The sequence below is a fragment of the Crocuta crocuta genome, unplaced genomic scaffold, assembly GCF_008692635.1.
Source record: "Crocuta crocuta isolate KB4526 unplaced genomic scaffold, BGI_CrCroc_1.0 scaffold233, whole genome shotgun sequence".
Classification (NCBI taxonomy): domain Eukaryota; kingdom Metazoa; phylum Chordata; class Mammalia; order Carnivora; family Hyaenidae; genus Crocuta; species Crocuta crocuta.
The window spans coordinates 2,151,040-2,173,557 of record NW_027529526.1 but is presented as its reverse complement, the minus strand read 5'-3'; the positions used below and the strand labels follow the sequence as shown (position 1 = coordinate 2,173,557).

Sequence of the window (22,518 nt, the reverse complement as noted above, 5' to 3'; positions counted from 1 at the left end):
AACACAGCCAGCTCTAAAGTAGTGTGACTTAGTGAGATGCTATTTTGAAATTGGAAAATTGTATTGAGTGTTTACCATGTGCTAGACCCTGGGATAAGCACTTGCATACATTGATTTAAGCCTTGAGCATCCTGATGGAGGTTGGTATTAAAACCCATTTTATAGATAAAGAAATTGGAGATACAGACCAGTTCTATAACTTATGATTGTATATCTTAAAGCTTGTATCTACCTGTTAGCCACTGGGAGTAATTAACAGAAATCCAAAACAAGTTACATAAGTAAAATTATTTATTTGGTATATTTTTTAGAGGTAATTAAATTCAAACCGAGATTGACAACAAACATAGCGCTAGCTGTTTAACACTAAAACCCTTTTAGCCAATTAAAGGACAGTTGACATATGGGAAAATATTTACAGAATTAATAGTAATAGTTTTACTATATAGATTGCTCTTATAAGGGTGCCTGGGTGGCTCAGTCGGTTAAGCGTCTGACTTCAGCGCAGGTCATGATCTCACAGTTCATAAGTTCGAGCCCCGCGTCGGGCTCTGTGCTGACAGCTAGCTCAGAGCCTGGAGGCTGCTTCCGATTCTGTGTGTCCCTCTCTCTCTGACCCTCCCCTGCTCACGCTGTCTCTCTCTCTCTCAGAAATAAATAAAAAACATTAAAAAAAAAAAAAGATTGCTCTTATAAACAATCCTTAAGAGAACAGTAAATACCCTATTAAAAATAATAGACTTTTAACAGGCACCTCACTAAAGAAATGCAGGTGGTTCGGGAAACCTAAGAGGAAATTTTCATACTCACTAGTATTCAAATAAGTTAATCTTTAAAGCTACAGTAAAAGAGCATTTTTTTTAATCTATGATTTTTAAAAGAACAAAAAATTTTTTTTTTTTTTTAAATTTTTTTTATGTTTTATTTATTTCTAGGAGAGAGAGAGAGAGACAGCGTGAGCAGGGAAGGGTCAGAGAGAGAGGGAGTCACAGACTGAAACAGGCTCCAGGCTCTGAGCTGGCAGTCAGCACAGAGCCCGACGCGGGGCTCGAACCCACGACCCGCGAGATCATGACCTAAGCGAAAGTCGGACGCTTAACCAACTAAGCCACCCAGGCGCCCCATAAAAGAACAAAAAATTTTAAATCATCAGTGATGGCTGAGTTGCTGAGAGTTCTTTCTTTTATTATTCATACTACCTTTTAAAAAGAAAATTTTCACCCTGAAATTCAGCATTTAGAAATTTAACCTAAGGAAATAATAATATTTATAAGTATTTAGCAGTAGAGATATTCCTCTACCACTGTCTCTGAAAGAAGATGTGGAAATGGCCTAACTCTGTACCAGAAGGGACTTGGGTAAAGAAGCATTTGGTATGCCCATACATTGAAATACAGTGCATCCATTTTAAACAGTGACTTGGGTGAATATTTAATGATCGAAAGATGTTCATATTAAACCAAGTGAAATTTTAAAACAGTGTAATAAGTGCATTTATACACATACACAAAAACTATTGAGAGGGATATGAATTATGAATCAAAGTATTAATGAACTCTGAGTGGTGGTAGATATTGCTTCTCTGCCTGAAGCCAATTAGTGTATTAGGAAAAAAAGTAACCTTCCAATGCATCTTTTTCTCGTTTCCTAAAGTTTGAGAGTTCTCTGTAATTTATTAATTTCTCTCATCTTTTTTTAGGTAGTGAAAATGAAAAGTAATTTGGAACGATTTCAAGTTACAAAGCTCTGCCCATTCCAAGAAAAAATTCGGAGACAGTATTTAAGCACAAACGTAAGGCAAAAATCTGGCCTGATTCTCATTCTCTATTTAGCAAAATGATGGAATTAACTTTGTTTTCATGTAGATGAGTAGGTACATTGGCTTTTATTTTTTTCTGTTATTCAGAGTACTATTTTTTGTTTATTTTTTTTAGTAATCTCTACACCCAGTGTAGGGTTCAAACTCACGACCCCCAGATCAAGAGTGGCGTGCCCTTCCAACTGAGCCAGCCAGGCACCCCTCAGAGTACTATCTTTTAAGTGTAAAATGCATCATATATTCAGAAGAGTATATAAAATACATAGACTTTTTAAAACAATGAAATAAGTACCCACAAATCATCATGAGAAATGGAATAATACCAGTGCCGGGTAGTCCCTGTCCAGTTGCCTACCCCTCCTTCACACTCTTCCAAGACCACAACTAATCAGGCATTTATAATAATCATCTCCATGGTTTTTGTCTGTTTTTTTGTTTTTTGGGTTTTTTTTTTTAAGTAAACTGCCCCCAACATGGGGCTTAAACTCAACAACTCCAAGATCAAGAGTTGCATGCTCTACCCACTGAGTCAGCCAGGTGCTCCAATCATCTCCATGCTTTGCTTTATAGATTTACAACTTATGTATACGTTCCTAAAAAAAAAAATATTTAGAAAACCTGAGGAGCAAACACAAACCTAACCCTGCAAAGAAAGGCAGAATTGCTACTCTGTAACAGTAAACTGTACAGTTGCTACCTTACGGTCTGCCTTCGCCTTCCCTGACAGCTTACAGCAGGTGTCACTTTGTGCCCGGGATTTTTAACATTGTTTTTAATGCAAGGCTAGAGCAACCACATGGACTGGTTTGTCATATGTTATGCAGTCCTCTCTGAGGTGACCAGAAAGAGCATATACAGATTTAGGATTTAGTATTTCAGTAAGTAGAATAATCAAAAGAGGGAGTTTTATCATTGAAAACTGAAAAATTCTTCATCAGTAAGGTTTTTAGTAAGTGTTTATTCCTAAATATTCACAGCGGTTTTCCTCAGAATATAACAGTAGTACTTACAGTCCGAAAAGCAACTTGGAGTATCTTCCTACAGCAGAGTAAGGATGACACACAGGTTTCAGTTCACGTGTCTTCTTGATTGTAACTGCCTGGAGCAATATGGTCCAAAGGATTCTGAGGCCACATGCAGGCATTACCTTGGAGAATATTGCAGGTTTGGTTCCATACTACTGCAGTAAAGGGAGTCAGATGAATTTTTCTGTTTCCTAGTGGATGTAAAATTTAGATTTACACTCTACCATAGTCTGTTAAAAGTGCAACAGCATTACATTTAAAAAAAACATTGTACATACCTTAATTAGAAAATATTGCTAAAATTGCCATCCACCTTATCTCTCTGTTAGTGGCTGCTGACTGATCAGGTGATGGTTACTGCAGGTGAGAGTGGCTGTGGTAATTGCTTAAAATAAGACAACAGTAGGGGCGCCTGGGTGGTTCAGTTGGTTGAGTGTGCGACTTCTGCTCAGGTAATGATCTCACAGTTTGTGAATTGAAGCCTCGCTTCAGGCTCTGTGCTGACGGCTCAGAGCTTAGAGCTTGCTTTGGATTCTATGTCTCCCTCTCTCTCTCTGCCCCTCCCCTGCTTGTGATTCTCTCTCTCAAAATAAGCAAACATTAAAACAAACAAGACAACAGTGAAGTTTGCCACAGCAATTTACTCTTCTTTTGCAAACAGTTTCTGTGTAACATGCAATGCTGTTTGATAGCATTTCACCGATAGTAGAACTTCTTTCAAAATTCGGAGTCAGCCCTCTGAACCTTCTGCTGCTTTATCAACTAAGTTTATGTAATAGTTGTAAGTCCTCTGTTGTCATTTCAACAATGTTCACAGCATCTTCACCAGGAGTAGATTCCATCTCAAGAAACCACTTTCTTTGCTCAGCCCTAAGAAGCAGTTCCTCATCTGTTCAAGTTTTGTCATGAGAGGGCAGCAATTCAGTCATGTCCTCAGGCTCCACTTTTATTTCTGGTTCTCTTGCTTTTTCCACCACCTTGTAGTTACTTCCTCCACTGAAGTTTTGAACCATTCAAAGTTATCCACGAGGGTTAGAATCAACTTCTTGCTGTTAATATTGATATTTTGATCTCTTTCCATGAATCACAAATATTCTTAAATTTTTTTAATGTTTATTTTTGAGAGGAGCAGAGAGAGCAGGAGACACAGAATCTGAAGCAGGCTCCAGGCTCTGAGCTGTCAGTACAGAGCCCAAAGTGAGGTTCGAACTCACAAACCAAAAGATTATGATCTGAGCTGAAGTCAGACGTTTAACTGAGCCACCCAGGCATCCTGAGTCACAAATATTCTTAATAGTATCTAGAATGGTGAATTGTTTCTAGAAGGTTTTTAGTTAATTTGCCCAGATCCATCAGAGGAATCACTGTCTATGGCAGTTACAGCCTTAGGAATTGTATTTCTTAAATACTAAGACTTAAAAGTCAAAGTTACTCCTTGACTCATGGGTTACAGAATGAATGTTGGGTGAGCAGACGTGAAAACAATATTCATCTCGTATATCTTCTTCAGAGCTCTTGGGTAACCAGGTGCATTGTCAGTGAGCAGTAATATTTTGAAAGGAGTCTTTTTCTGAGTAGATCCCAACAGAGACCTTAAATATTCACTAAACAGTGTTAAAAGTAGATGTGCCTTCATCCATGCTTTGGTGTTCCATTCATAGAGCACAGAAAGAAGAGATACAGCATAATTCTTAAGGTCCCTAGGATAATCCAAATGTTAAATGAGCTTTGGCTAAAACTTAAAGTTACCAACTGTATTAGCTCCTAATAAGAAAATCAGCCTGTTCTTTGAAGTTCTGAAACCAAGAATTGACTTCTCTCTAACTATGAAAAACCTAGGTGGCCTCTTCCAATAGAAAGCTGTTCTGTCTGTATTGAAAAATCTGTTGTTTAGTAGCTGTGTTCGTTAATTATCTTAGCCAGATATTCTGGATAACTTACTACAGCTTCTACATCAGCACTTGCTGCTTTACCTTGCACTTTTCTGTTACAGAGTTGTCTTCTTTCCTTAAACCTCAGGAACCAGCTTCTGCTGGCTTCAGACTTTACTGCAACTTCCTCACCTCTTTCAGCTTTGAACAGAGTTAGGGCATTGCTCTGGATTAAGCATTGGCTAAAGGGCATGTTGTGGCTGGTTTGAGCTTCTATCCAGACCACTAAAACTTTCTCTATATCAGCAATAAGACTGTATTGCTTTCTTATCATTCATGTGTTCAGGAACTTTTCCTTTGCATTCACAGCTTGGCTAATTGGCACAGGAGTCTTTGCTTTCAGCCTGTCTCAGCTTTCAGCACGCCTTCGTCACAAAGCTTAATGATTTCTAGCTTCTGATTTAAAGTGAGAAATATGTGACTCTTTCACTTGAATACCTAGAGGCTACTGTAGGGTTCTTTGTTGGTCTGATTTCAATATTGTTGTGTTCCAGGGAATAGGGAGTCCTCAGGAAAGGGAGAGAAGAATGGCTAGTCCATGGAGCAGTCAGAACACACACAGCATTTATCAATTAAGTTCACCATCTTATAGGCATGGTTCGTGGTGCCCCAAAACACTTGCAAAAATGTCAAAGTCACACTAGTCACAGATTACCGTAACAATATATTAATATAGAAAACATTTGAAATATTCCAAAAATTAACAAAACGTGACACAGAGACACAAAGTGAGCAATTACTGTTGAAAAAAATGGTGCTGATAGACTTGCTTGATGTAGTGCTGCCACAAACTTTCAATTTGTTGGAAAAAAAGAACCACTTCCTGAGAAGCACAGTGAAACTGGGCACAACAAAACGAGGTATACCTGCACAATCTTACAAGAGGGCTTGCCGTTCATCTCTTGTAATTGGCACTGTGGAACCACTGCTCCCATCCAGTAAGATAAAGGATTTTTATATACTTGCCACACACAACTAAATAACATAGTACCTTCTCCCCCTACACCCACAGTGATAACACATGGGATATATAAAAGAGTGTTTTGTTTTTTGTTTTTTTAATTCCACCTCAGCTTGCATCTAAGACATTTGACATGCTGAAAGGACTGAGGGCTTCTTGTCTCCATCTGCCAGAACTGACACTTAGACTTTGCAAGACTTGTATTTCCAACCACATTACACTGTCTGCCTCCAAGGAAACAGATATTCCAAAGATATTCTCCTTCAAGAGTTTTATCAACTTAGATCAGTGTGGTCCTATTGCCCTCTAGGTACATCCATAATTAGGGCAACATTCTTTTCTACCCAAGATACACAGTCCTGACCTAAGGTGCAACAGAGTATGTATGTGAAGCATTGACACTATTTAGATTTTCTTTAATCCACGGAGTTTTATTAAAATTCCATAACATTAGGGCTGGAAAAGACCAGAAAGAACTTAGAAAAGTGCTTCACAAAATTGGCTGTTCAGCAGCATTAACTACAGGAGCTTTCAAATATCAAAGATTCCTGGATCTCATCCCAGACCTGCTTCATCAGAATCTTCAGGAAAGCAAGACATTTTTCAGATATTCTGTAAGATAATGGTAATGATGCCACCATCCTTCCCTCTGTCACCAGACCAAAGTTTAAATCTAGAAATCACCAGTTTAGTTAACCTCCCTCATTTGAGAGAAGAAAGAGGCCTACAGGCCAATTTCAACTTTCATGTTGTCCTTTAGCTGCTTAATGGCAGAGCAAACACTACAGCCCAGACAGACCAGCCTCTATCCCACCATCTCTTAACCTTTTACACAAAATGTGTTTGGTAATACCTTCACAGAGGGCTTGCACCTTAACTCGCTGGGGTAATACAAATGAGCGTAGAAACTACACTCTGAAGTCCGTGCCAGATCTGGATCGGAAGCATTAACTCCCCAGCCTTTGCCCAGTTACTACCTAAAAGTGTCTTGCTGTGTTTTCAGTTGGTAAGTCACATAGAGGAGATGCTCCAGACAGCCTACAACAAGCTCCACAAGTGGCAGTCACGGCGTCTGATGAAGAAAACGTGAAGTGTCTGTGGCTCTCACAGGTTTTGTGACGTTAAGAGAACTGACCTGCCGCGACTCTGGAAACCTGGCCTGAGACATGCCGATGATCACACAGCCGTGACAAACATCTGCACCATGCCAACTCCCGGAGCTGATGCTGTTGTACTTGCACATTGTGAACTGAAAGGAAAGGAACTGTGACAAACTCGAAGCTGGGGAGGTAAATTAAGGCAGAACCAAAATGAGCTAAGTTGCAAATATATATATATACGTATATATATTTTAAAGAGACACTGTTTACTGCAGTTACTCAGGAACTGCTTTTGATTCACATTAAGCTGCTTTCAGAAATTAAAAAAAAAAAAAAAACTTTTTAAAAGGGTGCATTGATAAAATCTGAGGTGTTTTTTTTCTTCCTTTGTAAATTTTTTTCCTAAGTTTATGGCACAGGGTACACCTTAAGTATTTCTCCTCCATCCTCCACTTGGATCCTCAAGTTGTACTGGATACTAGTTGTACCTTCCATCGGCAAGCTAAAGAGAGTCAAGTAAAGCAGGAGACTGTTGCTCTACCATCAGGAAGCAGTTGTAGTCAGAAGACATCATTGGTCCTGTGTTTCCTACGGAAATGAGAAACAATAAATGTTGCACTGAATGTTTGTGGTTCGGAGTCCCTAAATGATTAAGAGGGAACATATTTGCAGAAAGTTACGTGGGGTTTTTTATGCAGAATTTTGTCAGAAGACAATGGCGCTGCATGTTTTTCTTTGAGTGCAAATGTACATTGCTAAGATTTTTTTTTTTTAAGATGGCATGTGCTTTGAAAAGAGGAAATTGCATTTTTAAGAGTTTAAAAATCTTATGAGTGAGAAATATAAGAAATCTTACTTATTTTCACCTCTTTAGAAAAAAATAAAAGATGTTTCTCATATCTCCTTTTCTCGAGTATCTGACTGTTACTGTCCTTGGCGAATCGATAATCATTGCATAGTGACTGAAAAAACTAAATGCAAGAGAAAAAAAAATTCATTCTCGTTTCTGGAATCATGCCGTATTTTGTTCCTAACAGGAACAACTCACTGTTTATCTAGACTTTAGATGTCTTAAAAATTGGAGAAAAAAGTAAAACTTTTTTATAGATAACTCTTTTACCTGTTAAGACATCTTATGGTTTCTCACATGTTATATTTACCTGGGTGGGCTACTCACTCTTTCTTAAAGACACTGTACAAGCTGTCTTTACTTCTTTTCTAATGTTACTTTAAAAAAATTTTTATTGAAGTATAGTTGATCTACAATGTCCTATTAGTTTCGGGTTTACAGTATAATGATTCTATAACTCTGCATGTTATGCTCTTTGTTCACTACAAGTGTAGCTACCATCTGTCGCCATTTATTAGGACTGTTCCGTAAGCTGTACCTTTCATCCTTGTGGCTGATTGATTCCATAACTGGAAACCCTGATTAGCTTTCATATAATGGCTACAGCAAATCAAAAATCTGGACTTTGAACTGGTAAAGAGAAAAGAGGCAACATCCCTTTCAGCCTCAGTCTTCCCATCTCTCCTTCAGATCAGTATAGTAATGGTGTTGTAATTCCTTACACCTTACAGTTTTACAAAGTGTTTTTCAAGTGTATGATCACTATAACTACTCAAAGCAATAACAATGGATGCAGGTAGAAAAATGTTTGAAATAGAAGAGTATATCTGTTGCGAAAGGCAGGCATAAACAAATAAAATGCACTACTGATGCTCTGTTAAAGATTTAAGTGGGGGTGCCTGGGTGGCTCAGTCGGTTGAGCATCCGACTTCCTCTCGGGTCATGAACTTACAGATCGTGAGTTCGAGCCCCGCGTTGGGCTCTGTGCTGACAGCTCAGAGCCTGGAGCCTGCTTTGGATTCTGTCTCCCTTTCTCTCTGTTGCTCCCCTGCTTGCTTGCACTCTCTCTCTCTGAAAAAATAAAGATTAAAAAAAAAAAAGTGATAACTGTAATGGAGACTGAAGAAAGAAACCATTTTGGGGAATTGGGTAGTCTCTATATTGAGTAGAGAAAAGCATGATAAAAGTGTAAGGCCTTGGAAAGACCCCAGTGTGTTAGGTTGGAGGGTTGAGAGTGACAAGTAAATGACTGGGAAATCAGTTTAAATCAAGTTGCAAATAGCTTTGTAGGCCAAGGTAAGAAATTCAGACCTTCTCCATCAAGCATGGGTTATGTCAGCGAAAATTTTAAGCTGTTTTTATGAGAGTCTTTTGATTGGTTGGTTGTTTATGGATAAAAAGTGTGGCAGTTAGGAAAGCCAAACCTAAAAGGCCTTTGGAACAGTTCAGACTGGAAACTAGGTACAAACCCTCCTGGTAAATAAGAGAGTTTGGGTAAAGACATTCCAAGTCTTACAGGAAATGAAGGAATTAAGGGCTGTTTCACCAGAAATCATGTCTAGCTTGCATTTCTAAAGTATTTGATCCTTGGGGGTGCCTAGGCAGCTCAGTTGATTACGCATCCAACTCTGATTTCATCACAGGTCATGATCTCCTAGGTTGTGGGATCAAGCCCCACCTCAGGCTGTGTGCTGACAACACACAGCCTGCTTGGGACTCTCTCTCTTCTCCCCCCCACCCCCCCACTCACATACTCTGTCTCAAAAATAAATAAACATCGGGGCGCCTGGGTGGCTTAGTCAGTTAAGCGTTTGACTTTCGCTTGGGTCATGATCTCGCGGTTCATGGGTTCGAGCCCCGCGTCGGGCTCTGTGCTGACTGCCAGCTCAGAGCCTGGAGCCTGTTTCAGTCTGTGACTCCCTCTCTCTCTGACCCTTCCCTGCTCACGCTGTCTCTCTCTCCTAAAAATAAATAAAACATTTTAAATAAATAAACAAACAAACAAACATCGGGGTGTTTGGGTGGCTCAGTCAGTTAAGCATACTCAGGTCATGATCTCGCAGTTTGTGGGTTCAAGCCCCGCATCAGGTTCTGTGCTGGCAGCTCAGAGCCTAGAGCCTGCTTTGGATTTGTGTCTCCCTGTCTCTCTGCCCTTGCCCCGCTCATGCTCGGTCTCTCTCTGTCTCAAAAATAAACTTAAAAATTTTTTTAAATAATAAAAATAAACATTAAAGAATAAAAATAATATAGTGTTTGATCTTTGAACTCTTCAAATTGAACCTTTGCAGCTGTTTAGGCCTGTTACTTTCCTACCTTCGCGTTGTGGAGAACGACGGTACCTTTTCTGCTGTGTCTCACTTTATTGCCACAATAACCAGTGAAGCAGGCTGGTGCCACAGATTATTTTACAAACTAGAAGTGGTTTCAGTGTTAGTAATGTACCCAGATACACACAGCCAGTACATGGCAGAGCTGGGATTCGCCCTGAACTGCAAGCTGCAATCCCTTAGGGATAAGATGCTTATGAAGTTGGAAGCTTTTATCCCAACCCACACCTCCATTGATTAGTTTTCCTTTTGACTGCCCTTCTTTTTCTGCCTCTCTGATTGTATTCTGCGTTGCTTTTATGGCAAATTACAGTATAGGGTTAGTCTGTGTAATGGGTCCAGAGCGCTGCAAAATGTAATAAAGTACGTCCTGCTTTAGGAGAATGTGTTTCTCCTTGAGAAGCAGGAAGTCAGTAGTGCTAGTCTGCTTTGGACTTAACACTGCAAAATGAGTAGCTACATTGTGACCCCCACATCAGTCTGGAAAATTAAAAGAATGCTTTAAGTAAAGTTTTTTTTTAATGTTTTACTTATTTCTTAGGAGAGAGAGACAGCATGAGCAGGGGAGGGTCAGAGAGAGAGGGAGTCACAGACAAACAGGCTCCAGGCTCTGAGCTGGCAGTCAGCACAGAGCCCGACGCGGGGCTCAAACCCGCGAACTGCGAGATCATGACCCAAGCGAAAGTCGGACGCTTAACCGACTAAGCCACCCAGGCGCCCCAAAAGAATGCTTTAATATCTATACTAGAAAGGTAACCCACTCATCTAGAGAGAGAGTCCAGAAAGGGATTTCCTGTCTGTGTATATACCACCTGGAGTTGACAGTGGCCCTGGGATGGAAAGCTGCCTATTTTAAACTTAGATTTGCTGTCTCCAGTGTCAAGACTTGCATGGGATTCCTCAGTGCGTTACCTCTGCCCTTTCCCAGTTTAGCTTCTTGAAGACTCAGCTGTTCTCCCAGTTCCAAGGCCAAGGAAACACAAGTTATTTTCAGCTCTTAAACTGTCCAGAGTTGGAGGATTGGTTCAGGGGTGATCAGCTTTAGTTTGTAGTCCATATTGCTTATTAAAGTCCCTGAAAAGACTTAAGAATTCTGACTTTGTAACCACAGAATCCTGTCTTCATCGAATTCCTAATACCTAGGACAAATGTGAACTTGGACCTGTTGAGACAGAGCCACAGATCCAGCTTCTCTCCCCATGCACCACCCCCACAACAGTACACTAAGAATACAGCCTGGAAAACGCTATTTTCTCTCTGTCCACCTGGTAGCCTGCTGTGTTTATAATAGGAACAGACAAGTTGAAGATAAATTCTGGCTTAACCTTTAAATTTTGCATTTCTGTAGTCATAGAAATAAACAGCAGGATGGTACTTAAACCCAGCCTATTAGCAATTACATTAAATGTGAACACTCTGAACTCTTTAAAAGACAAAGATTTTGTCAGATTGGATTAAAAAACAAACCTCAACAGAAATGTTTACACTTACGTCACTGGACTTGCCCACCCAACAAGTAACAATTTCAGGCTCATTAGATATAAGAGTTTAAAGTCCTCTATTACTCAGATTTATTTCTGTCATTCTAGCAGCTGTCTGGTGAACAGAGCCATAATTTTTTTAAGGGTTGGATAGTACCAAAATATATAAAATAGAAGATAGTTCTGTACCCCTATCCCTAAATCTCACCGTGCTGAGAGTGTTTTTTCTTAGGGACATTTTTCTATGCACTTAATTATTTTTCTAACCTACAGCCTGAGATATTTCTGGCAAGAGGTATCTATGCAAACATTCATACCCTTTAAGATAAACCTTGATAATGGGTCTAATCTCCTGCAGAATCCATTCATGGTCCTAATTCTGTAAGCCAAATTTTTGTGAATTATGGTCCTACCCATTAGTGTGCTATTTCCGGCACCTGTTTATCCATAAGAAGAGGCTATGCTTGATGTGAATACAAAAATTCCTTGGACTTTACGTGTGCAATCAAGATCCTTATCACCAAGAACATTAACACCCACAGATACAGAGGAGAGAAAAAGAGTATTCTCATAGGCCTAACTGGGATTGCTTGCAGCGTCATGAGCAGTAGAGATGTATTCTAGAAGAGCTGTTGGAACAGACTTTGGACTTGCATAGCTCACTGGCTGTGTGACCTTGAACAATTTAATCTGTACCTCCATTTTTTAATCTATAAAATGGGCATTATAGTAGTACTTCAATTGATTAGGTGATTGTGAGGATAACAGATAACAGTCATGGAAGTGGGCTCCTTAACAATAAAATACTAATAATCATAAAATAAAAATAAAAAGATACAGGTTGGGCCCAAACTTGAGGTAAAAGAAAAAGTTACCAGGAGAGCAACCTTGAAACTTGATTCAGGGGTGCCTGGGTGGCTCAGTCAGTTAAGCATCTGACTTCAGCTCAGGTCATGATCTCACGGTCCGTGGGCTCGAGCCCTGCGTCAGGCTCTGTGCTGACTGACAGCCCAGAGCCTGGAGCCTGTCTTCAGATTCTGTGACTCCCTCTCTCTCTGACCCTCCCCTCCCCACGCTGTCTCTATCTCTCTCTCAAAAATAAATAAAGCATTGAAAAAAAACTTGATTCAGTAGGTGCAAAGGGTTTCTCTTTGTAACAAGGTAACTAACAGGCTTTAATGAACATTTCCACAGACCTAAATACTGTGATTTGACATCTCAACAATTCTAGCTTAGGCAAGAAAGAATTTAAAAGCATAAAGTTACCCATTTTCTATGCTACATGAATAGTAAAACAAAACAAAACAAAAACATGACTTAAGCACTCAAGCTGCATGTACACTTGAGCTAAGTTCAAATTCCAGCCCTGCCACTTACAAGTGGTGTGATTACTTAATCTCTTCATGCCTCAGTTTTCTCATTTGTAAAATGGGGATACTAATAGTACTTGTAGATTGATTAACGTTAAATGAGCTAATAAATGTAAGTGCTTAGAATAGTGCTTGGCACAAATTAAGCAATAATTGTTCTTCCTGCCATTTATCCTCATTGTCATCACCAGACTTCAGCTCAAAGCTTACTGCCACAGGCCAGTATATAATATCAACATTAGGTAGGCAGCTGAGGCAGAGAGTAAAGGAAAGATACTGATATATATTAGATCTATTTGCCAAATATTTGCCATGTATAGGTATATTCTTACTTCATCCTTAGGATTCATTCAGGAATTATTTACCAAGCCCCTACTAGGCACCAGTCCACAGTCTCCACCTTATAGTCTCCAGTCATGAAAAGGCACTGTCCTAGATGATGGGTAAAATAGACTGTGTCCTCATCAGGCTTACTTAGGAATAAACCGAGGCTCAAAAAACTTTCCTAAAGTTCCTGACTCCCAACTTGGGTGTGGAGAGCTGATTCAAACTCAGCTCTTGAATGTAAATCTGTGTGGCTGCAAACTATTGACCTCTCCCTGCCCCACTCACTGTCTCCCCACCCTGCTCAGGCAGGCTGGAACTTTCTCTTCCACCTGCTATAAATAATGGAGAGAGGGAGAGCTATTTTATTTCTGTCCCAGCCACGCACGGACAAGCACAGATGGCTCTAAGGCTGAGAGACTGCTTCATGCTCCTGACGTGCAGTGAAGGAGACAGAATCTTGGATCCAAAGCTGCTAGGGACAGCCACAGAGGGCTTGAACTCTGCTGTTAGTACCACTAAGCATCCATTGTATGCTAAGTCCTCAAAAGAATAAAAGGGGCTTCACTGTCCCGTTTTCTCCTGACAATTGGATTTTTAAAAAATTTTGTTTTCTAGCAAAGTTATACCTGCTCATAATTTAATGTTTTTATTTATTTATTTATTTATTTAAGTAATCTCTACACCCTACATGGGGTTTGAACTGATGAACTCGAGATCAAGAGCCACATGCTCTTCCAACTGAGCCAGCCAGGTGCTCCAACCTGCTCATAATTTTAAAAAGTCAAAAGCAGTAAAAGGCACCTACCAGAACATCATGTCCACCAACCCACTGCTCCCTGTTTTTTATTCCCTCCTCACAGAATCAGTCACTTTCAATTCCTTTCACTTACATACCATTCTTTCTTAATTTATCAATTTTATTCTCTTAAAAGTAAAAAATTTAAGTTTTTTTTTATTTTTGAGAGAGAGCACGAGCAGGGGAGACACAGAGAGAGGGAGACACAGAATCTGAAGCAGGCTCCAGACTCTGAGCTGTTAGCACAGAGCCCAACACTGGGCTCGAACTTACTAGCCGTGAGATCATGACCTGAGCCAAAGTCAGACACTTAACTGACTGAGCCACCCAGATGTTCCCTTAATTTTTCAATTTTATTATTATCTGCTGACCTTCTTTTTTGGTAGTTGAGGATATAGTGTTTGTTTGTTTTTAAATGTTTATTTAGTTTGAGGGGGAGAGGTAGGGCAGAGAGAGAGGGAGAGCAAGAATCTGGAGCAGGCTCCATGCTGTCATCACAGAGCCCAATGCAGGGCTCAATCCTGCAAACCATGAAATCATAACCTGAGCGGAAATCAAGATGCTTAACTGACTGAGTCACCAGGCGCTCCTGGGGATTTAGTGATCTTATACCATTATTCCCATACTCTCTCCATCCTCCCAATATAGTTATTTCACAGTTTTTTACTAATAAATAGTCCGTGCCTACATTTTGATTATGTAAATATTGTGTACAGCCTCAGTCATGGTCCTGGCAGGAAACAAATGGCACCCTCAAATTGAGTAATTTGAGGGGATTAATAAGGAGACTATTTCCAAAGGTGTGGGCAGAGTATAGAGAAACCATAAGGAATAGAGCAGTACCGGGGCGCCTGGGTGGCTCAGTCAGTTGAGCATCCGACATCGGCTCAGGTCATGATCTCACGGTTCATGGGTTCGAGCCCTGCATCAGGCTCTGTGTGTGCTGACAGCTCGCTCAGAGCCTGGAGCCTGCTTCAGATTCTTGTGTTTCCCTCTCTCTATGCCCCTCCCCTGCTTACGCGGTCTCTCTCTCTCTCTCTCTCTCTCAAAAATAAATAAAACATTAAAAAAAAATTTTTTTTTAAGGAATAGGGCAGTACCCTAACTTACCAGGCCTATGCCTGATGAGGTGATGGAAAGGAGTGGTTACCAAAACAGAAGAGACACCAGTTAAGGGATGCAGCCCACCGACAGTCCCACAGGGAGAGCTCCATCTCCCTCTCCCTCTCTCTCTCTCCCAGTGTCCGCCAGTGAAGGCAGCGACAGAGGGCATGGGACGCCAGTGGAGTTCATTCAAGTCAGCCCCCCAGAGCCCAGAGCAGAGCCGGGAAAAGGAGAGGGAACCTGCAGGTAGAAGTCCAGCACTGCGGCCAGGCGGGGGACTAAAGTAGCCCTCCACTTTCTCAACCAACTTTCTTTTCTTTTTTTTCTTTCAAGTTCTTATTTTAATTCGTTAGCATACAGTGTTGTATTAGTTTCAGGTATACAGTGTAGTGATTCAACACTTCCATACATCACCCAGTGCTCATCACAACAAGCGTACTCCCTCATCCCCATGGCCCCTCTCACCCATCCCCTCCCCCACCTCCCCTCTGGGGACCCTCAGTTTGTTCCTATAGAGAACAAGAGTCTGTCTCTTGGTTTGTTTCTCTCTCTCTCTCTCTCTCTTTCCCCTTTGTTGGCTTGCTTTATTTCTTAAATTCCACATATGAGTGAAATCATATAGAATTTGTCTTTCTCTGACTGACTTATTTCACTCAACATTGACCAACATGTTTGTCTTTCCTGGAAAACCTCACTATAGTTTGCAGTCTGCTTGATCTTCTAACATGCCTGTGGCTACTCCATTTGTACTCCAAACAGTGAAAGAACTATAAAACTCCTCAGCTGGGGACACCTGAGAGGCTCAGTCGCTTAAGCGTCTGACTTCGGCTCAGGTCATGATCTCATGGTTCGTGAGTTTGAGCCCTGCGTGAGGCTCTGTGCTGGCAGCTCAGAGCCTGGGGGCTGCTTCGGATTCCATGTTTCCATCTCTCTCTGCTTCTCCCCCACTTGTGCTCTCTCTCTCTCTCTCTCTCTCTCTCTCTCTCCCCCTCTCTCTCTCTCTCTTTCTCTCCCTCAAAAATAAACATTTAAAAATTTTTTTAATAAAAAAACATGTAACTAGCATGGGGCACCTGGCTGGCATTCTTAGTAAAGCATCTGACTCTTGATCTCAGGGTCCTGAGTTCAAACCCCACATTGGGGTGTGGAGCCTACTTTAAGAAAATAATAAATAAAATGTAACTAGCATATCAGGCTCATATTTTGCTAAGGATGAGTCTAAATAAAACAGCGAGTCAATTTAAAGAAAGGTGTTGAATAAATAATAGTATAGGTACTATTCAGGAATGGCAAACAATATGCCAATGCCTGAAATTTGGGAAACACTAGTCCTGCGGCTAACTAATGCTGCATGATCCAGAAAGGAGACTTATGGAAACACATTTCTTTCCAGGGCACCTGAATGGCTCAGTTGGTTAAGTATCTGACTCTTGATTTGGATCAGGTCATGATCTCACGGTTCATGGGATGGAGCCCTGTGTTGGGTTCCATGCTGATAGTGTGTAGCCTGCTTAGGATTCTCTCTCTCTCTCTCTCTCTCTCTCTCTCTGCCCTTCCCCTACTGGTGCTCTCTCAAAATAAATAAATAAACCTAAAAAATAAAAAAGGAGGAAGAAGAAGGAGCACATTTCTTTCCAAAAAGCCCTGGACCTGTGCTCTTCTCCTATCTGCTGGTCCTAAACTAGAATGAAAATAAAGGACTGCCCCGTGCTGCCCTTCCCCACAGAAATCAGTTTGTTTCCGTGGAATGAATGTAGAAATGCTTCTGCCCTGGTGCGAATTAGCTGATTCTGAATTGCAAGAGGCTATCTGCAGAGGGTGTGAGCTATAATAGCAAAGCAGACCTGCTAGAAACCCCGTCCCTCTTAGGGTTGTATTCTGCTCCCAGGGAACTCCCTTCCTTTGCACCTTTCTCCTGCTGCCCTTGAGATGCAAGGTGAGCATGTGGGAGTGGCTGGTAATTGACAGCAAGAGTGTTTAGTTCTTAGCCTTAAGGGAAGGCAGCTGGCTCCCAGCCTGTCTTAGGACTGCCCCTGGCATAGCGCCAGCCCGGACACTGCAGTGCAGGTTGGGAAGCAACTGGTATCAAAGGTCTCTCCTGGCTCCTGGGGGTTGGTCCCTCTTATCAGATTGGGCTCTTGAGAGCTTCCCAGAAAGTGTCCCAAAAGTTCCACATTCCAGATCAACCCAAAGGGATAGAAAAGGGAACTAATATTTATTGAGCACCATTTATTATGCCCAGAGCTTTTTATATTTAAACCTCACAATAGTCCATGGAAATGGTATTGTTCCCATTCTACAGTGGCTCCTGATCAAGTAACTTGCCCAAGTTCTTATAGTAAGTGGCAGGGCCAGGAGTGAAACGCAGAACAGTAAGAGGCCAAAGCAAAGAGCCATGGTGAGAGAAAGTCACAGAGCAGAAACTGTCTGCTGGAGATGCATGCTTTCCTTGGTTGCTGTCTGGACATTGCATGGCTGGCTGTCTTCCAACCTGTACGAAAAAGAAAACTGGAAGCCAGGGCCTCCCAGGCAGAGGCTGCCTTTCTGAATCCAAGCAAGAGGCAGAAAACCAGCATGTGTGTGGCAATGGCCAGGAATCATAGCTAGTGTAGGGTGGCCAGGAACCATGCGTTTTATACCATAAACCAGAGACGCCATAAAAACACTAGGAAACTAGTAGCCCCTCCCAGGCCAGCCCAGGCCAGTATATCAAACTGACTATAGTTCTAAGTAATAAAGTGTTCCTCTTTAAAAGAAATTTAAAAATCCAAAACAACCCCCACCCCCACCCCCACAGAAAAACAGAGTTGGATAAGACAGGCTTATGCCTCACGCCCCAGGCTAGGCTTGGGTGCAGGGACAAGAATAATTCTGTGAGCCAGTTACAGTCCAAGACAGATGACAAACTGTCAGAACAGTGACCACACACCCATCTCTCCTCAGCTCATTTTCTGAGATAAGCAAATGGTATATTGACCAAGTCCCCTGTGCTAAGTCCTTTTGTTTGCAAATGGTATATTGACCAAGTCCCCTGTGCTAAGTCCTTTTGTTAAAACTATTGGGGCGGGAGGGGGGGTGGCAGGCGGGGGGAGGCGGGGGACGGCGATGCCTGGGTGTCTCAGTCAGTTGAGCATCTGACTCTTGATTTCAGCTCAGATCATGATCTCATGGCATCGAGACCTGCATCCGGCTCCATGCTCAGCCTGGATTCTCTCTCTCTCTCTCTCTCTCTGCCTCTGCCCTCCTTGCTCATGCTCTCACTCTCTCTAAAAACAATAATATAATATAAAATAAAGCTATTAGTGAGATACTATTATTTTTCCTATCTCACAGCTGCATAAGGCTTAGAGAGGTTAAAGGACTTGCTCAGAAACCTAAAGGCAGTAGGAAGAGTCAGGGTTGGAACCCAAGTCTGCCTGGCTCACAGGTTCCCACGGAGACAGTCTTTCTGAAAGATAGTGAGTTCGATATAAGCTAGAGAAACGCAGCGCAGATTGAGGGCCTGCTCTCCGTGCCTCCTCGTCCCCGAGGAGATGTGGAAAGCATTTCTCTGTATGGAAGGGACAGGAGGGAGACGTCTATATTCTGAAAGGCCTGGACAGAAAGATACAAAAGGTCTCCTCAGAGGAGGTCCCTTGGGCTCTGTGTTCCCCACGCCGCTCCACCCTCAGGATTTAGCAAAATGGCACAGAAACAGGCTGGCAAGATACGCTCCAGATAATCACTTTGCTCCCTACCCCACCCCCGCCACCTCCAGGCATTCCTGCTGCTCACATCAGTGAGGGAGCAGTCTCTAACAGCAATAACTCATGTAAACCTCATCCATTTTCTGCCTCATTAGGTCAGTGAGAGTCTGCAGCTCTGGAGAGAGTCCTCTTCAGCAAGGCCTGGCAATGTCCTTGAGAGCCTACTGGCAGGCACTCTCCATCATTCCTGCTGTTAGAGGCATGGAGATCTCCACCATCTCCACGCTAGAACCTACCCAGATGCCACTTGCATTTCCTGTCTTCGAAGCCTAGCCACAGCACATCTGGCTGTGTGACTGTGGGCAAGGGCCAGCACGCCCCTAAGACTCAGTTCCTATCTCTAAAATGGCAACAATGAGGTTCCCTACTCCCCAGGGTAGTTGTGAGGATGAAATTAGGTAATACGTTTAAAGGGTTTGGTAGGAGGGCTAGGTACGTAGGAAATGTTCAGTAAACATTTCATTTTTAATGAAGTGTTTATCCTGGAGTTTATTACGGAGTGATTATTCTGGCGATTCTCACAAAGTCTGGACCCACGAGGTATGGTCTCCCAGCGCTGACCCTTCAGCAATCACAAGGAATTTCAGAATAGCTCCAATCCTAGCCTGGCCCTTCGGCAAAGTGGGAGTGGGGATCATGGCAGCACAAACTGAGAATCCTCTTTCCCTGCAGCCCACCTGCCTTCAACAGACCACAGAGTCGGGGCATCTGTTTAAATTGCCCACCCCCACAGCCTCCAAAATTCCCTTGAGACATTTTTTTCTTCCTCTTGATTATGTGGATTAACCGCCTGTAGACCTAAATCCCTTTCCCCTCAACCTTCCCATACAGTCTTAGGCCCCACTTGGGGTTCGTGATTCTGTATCACAAAAAGCCCAAAGAACAAGTTCAGCTAAAGACAGACTCCCCTGAGATTGGGGGGAAAGGTGAACAGGAATGGCCCGTGAACTCTCGCCTGGTACTGAGTATATACAACTGAACTTGAAGCCCAGTCCCGTCCTCTGCCAGAAGTGCTGTTGGGGAAGCAGAGAGGTGCACGGAGGGCTGAGAAGGGAAGCCTGAGGAACCAGGAACAGTTCCACTTTGCATTCTGATTTCTTTTTCTCCTGGAAACGGAACCTCTCTGAAGACTCTCCCCAGATCTCACTGGGATCGTGACAGTGAGGTCAGCTCCAGCCCTGCCCCCGGATGCACTGCCAGCCCCCATCTTCCTCCTCCAGTAGGAGAGCTGGCAAGGGTCGTCTGCCCACCCTCTCTCTCTGGAGTCTTGGACTCCCCGTTGATCAGCGCCCTCCCTGCTTGAGAGCCTGCTAGCCCCTCACCTGCCCCAGGAGCCATTTTGTGGGGTGAGGGATGGCGAGGAACGGGGATTGTTGCCTAATCCATTGCACTCTGTTTCCTGCACCACCACTACCCCCTCTGCCAGGGAGAGCAAAGTCTAAAGCCAACCAACATATTGTGGAATTTTCAACTTTTACCCATTGCCCTGAAGAGGGTTTAACACCAGAGCCCCGTGTCCTGCCCTGAGGAGTCGATTCCATGTGGCAGAGAGGGGGTGGGCTTACCAGCCTGCCCCATTTCAGGACCTTTCTCAAAGAACCGATGGGTTTAGAGCCTTCCAGTGCGACCCAGCCTGGCTGCCTGCCCGGGCTGTTCCCAGAAATGACACTGAGGCCGTGGTGGGGCCTGCAGGGACAGTCAGCCATCCTGGCATCGACAAAGGAGATCCGCAAGGGTGCTGGCTCTGGATTATTGCCCAAGGCAGGAAGCCGAGGCCCCAGTTACCATGGAGATGCTGGCACAGCCTGTGCTCCTCCGTGGCTAATGGAGAAGGAGGAGGAGAAATGCTGTTGCTTGAGAACCAGCTGAGATTAAGGGGAGGGTCTGTGATATCATGAGTCTGCTGCTAAGGGGGCTTGGAGAGAAGGCTGAGGCTGAGGTGGCCTGCTGGTCCTGTAGCTTTAATGGCTGGGGTGTGGCCTCTGGCACGGTGAGGCCTCACGGCCAAGTGCCAACTTCAATCATGGGCTCTTGGAAGAGGCTCTGAGACAGTGGAAAAACCCCAGGATTCGGAGACGCAATGGGAGCCACACCCACAGTGGCAGGATAGAGCCCAGGCTGGTTGAGAAGCCGCGTGTCTGCTGCAGTGAGAAAGTACTGGACTAGTTGGGAGGTTCCAGCCCTTAGTCACCAGCCCTGAAGCACTGTGGGAGCCCGGGGCCCTTCCCTTCACCGAGCCCTAGTTCCCCACAGTGAATGTTTGCCCCGTGGGCCAGAAGAGAGTAGCCAAGAAGCCCTGCAGTGTAAGCAAAGCAGGGGCAGGCGTGAGGGGCTGGTGGTAAAGAAGGGCCAAGGCTGGGAGGAACTCTCCTAGGCTTTCATCCCTTCTGTGGCTAAAACTGGAGGCTGAGCTAAGGTGAAATGTCCTTTGAGAGGGCCTGACACTGCAAGTGTGTTTGTACAAAGGGCAGAGTTTGGCCCTGTGCACACGTGGGCTGTGCAAGCTCATGGAGTGCCAGGGGGAGGGAGGCTGGTTAGGTACGGCCCTGGAGCAGCCCCGTGGACAGCCCGGCCGCCCGGGCCTTTCTGCAGCCCTGTCACATTTGCCCTTTGATATCCAAGGAGCAGAGGGCCAGCTGCTTTCCAGGCTCTGCAGACAGAGGGGCAGGGTGCAGCCGGGGAAGGAAAGCTCGTCTGGGGATGTGCGGTCCACCTGGCTGTCTCCCAGCGTGGCCTGGGGCGAGTCCAGGATTTGAGGTTTCCGCAGTCTCAGCAGCAAAATGGAAGTAAAAATTCCTACTCTGCTTTCTTCTCCTGGTTGAAGTACAAAGGCCACTAGAGAGCGGATATGAAAGCCCCCCTAGACTATGCACAAAGGAAGGGCCCAGTGCGTGTCACCTAGCTGCAGGGGGTGGGGGGAGCCTTCTTGCCTGCACCAGCCCCACCGCAGCCTGAGATCCCTCTTGGGGTACTGCGGAAGCTCTCCTTTGCTTCTCTTGCCAGAACCCCACATTTCTCAGGGAGCCAGAAGCCCTTCTAGTACCCTAAGAAATGAGGTGGGACTGTCTTTTCAGGTCAAGGTCCTCTGAACAGGCTCCAAGTACAGGCAGAACCTCCTTTGTGAGGTATAGCTAGATGAGTGGCTGTGTATAGATAGTAGTTTAAACAAAACCCCAGGGCCCACAGACCCAAATTTCAGTGAGGAAGCTCTGCCAGTCAGCACCGGCACAAATCAGAAGACCTCCATTCCTTGCCCACACCCCGGGCCCAGGAAATTACAGATAGACCTCTCTGGTTTTATTCACAGTTACAATTGCTTTGATCCTCTTGGAATTTTATAGGAATGACCCTTCTTTTTTGAGCTAGGGCTTGGAATGCAATTCCTCATTTGGTCAGGCTGCAAGGTTTAAAGAATTCCTTAAAGAATCAGAGATAGGTTCCTGTTACTGGAAATTTGTTTTCAAAGCCCAGTGAGGCTTTTTATCAACAAATGCAACACCCAACCAGTGCCTTGGGAGGTTGGGACCCAGTTTTTGAACTAAAATGGAGGACGGGAGAAGGCTAGGCATGGGATTCTGGTTGCCATGGAGACAGCCAGGCCCCTTGAATGTCTGCTTCCACATTGGAAACTCCTCGTTCCACATGAGAAGCAGCCCAAATCAGTTCCTAAAATGGGGGGCA

General features: G+C 43.5%; 2 protein-coding genes across 3 annotated transcripts in view; one reads left to right on the top strand and one right to left on the bottom strand.

Moving 5' to 3' along the window:
* The window catches only part of GTF2H1 (general transcription factor IIH subunit 1), a 35,867-nt gene extending 28,132 nt beyond the window's left edge, over positions 1-7,735 (top strand). Inside the window, exons 14-16 of one of the 2 annotated variants that reach the window (XR_013334363.1) lie at positions 1,700-1,792; positions 6,740-7,025; positions 7,244-7,735. Coding sequence is in view for 1 of the 2 variants with exons in the window: in XM_077761108.1 (XP_077617234.1) it covers positions 1,700-1,792; positions 6,740-6,826 (180 nt within the window). In the remaining variant the exon portion in view is untranslated. Of the gene's footprint in view, positions 1-1,699; positions 1,793-6,739 lie in introns of both variants that reach the window. The other variant, XM_077761108.1, reaches the window with a different exon arrangement.
* LOC144229143 (serum amyloid A protein) overlaps positions 1-22,518 on the bottom strand; it is a 218,577-nt gene that overhangs the window by 107,423 nt on the left and 88,636 nt on the right. The gene's annotated exons all lie outside the window — the stretch shown is intronic.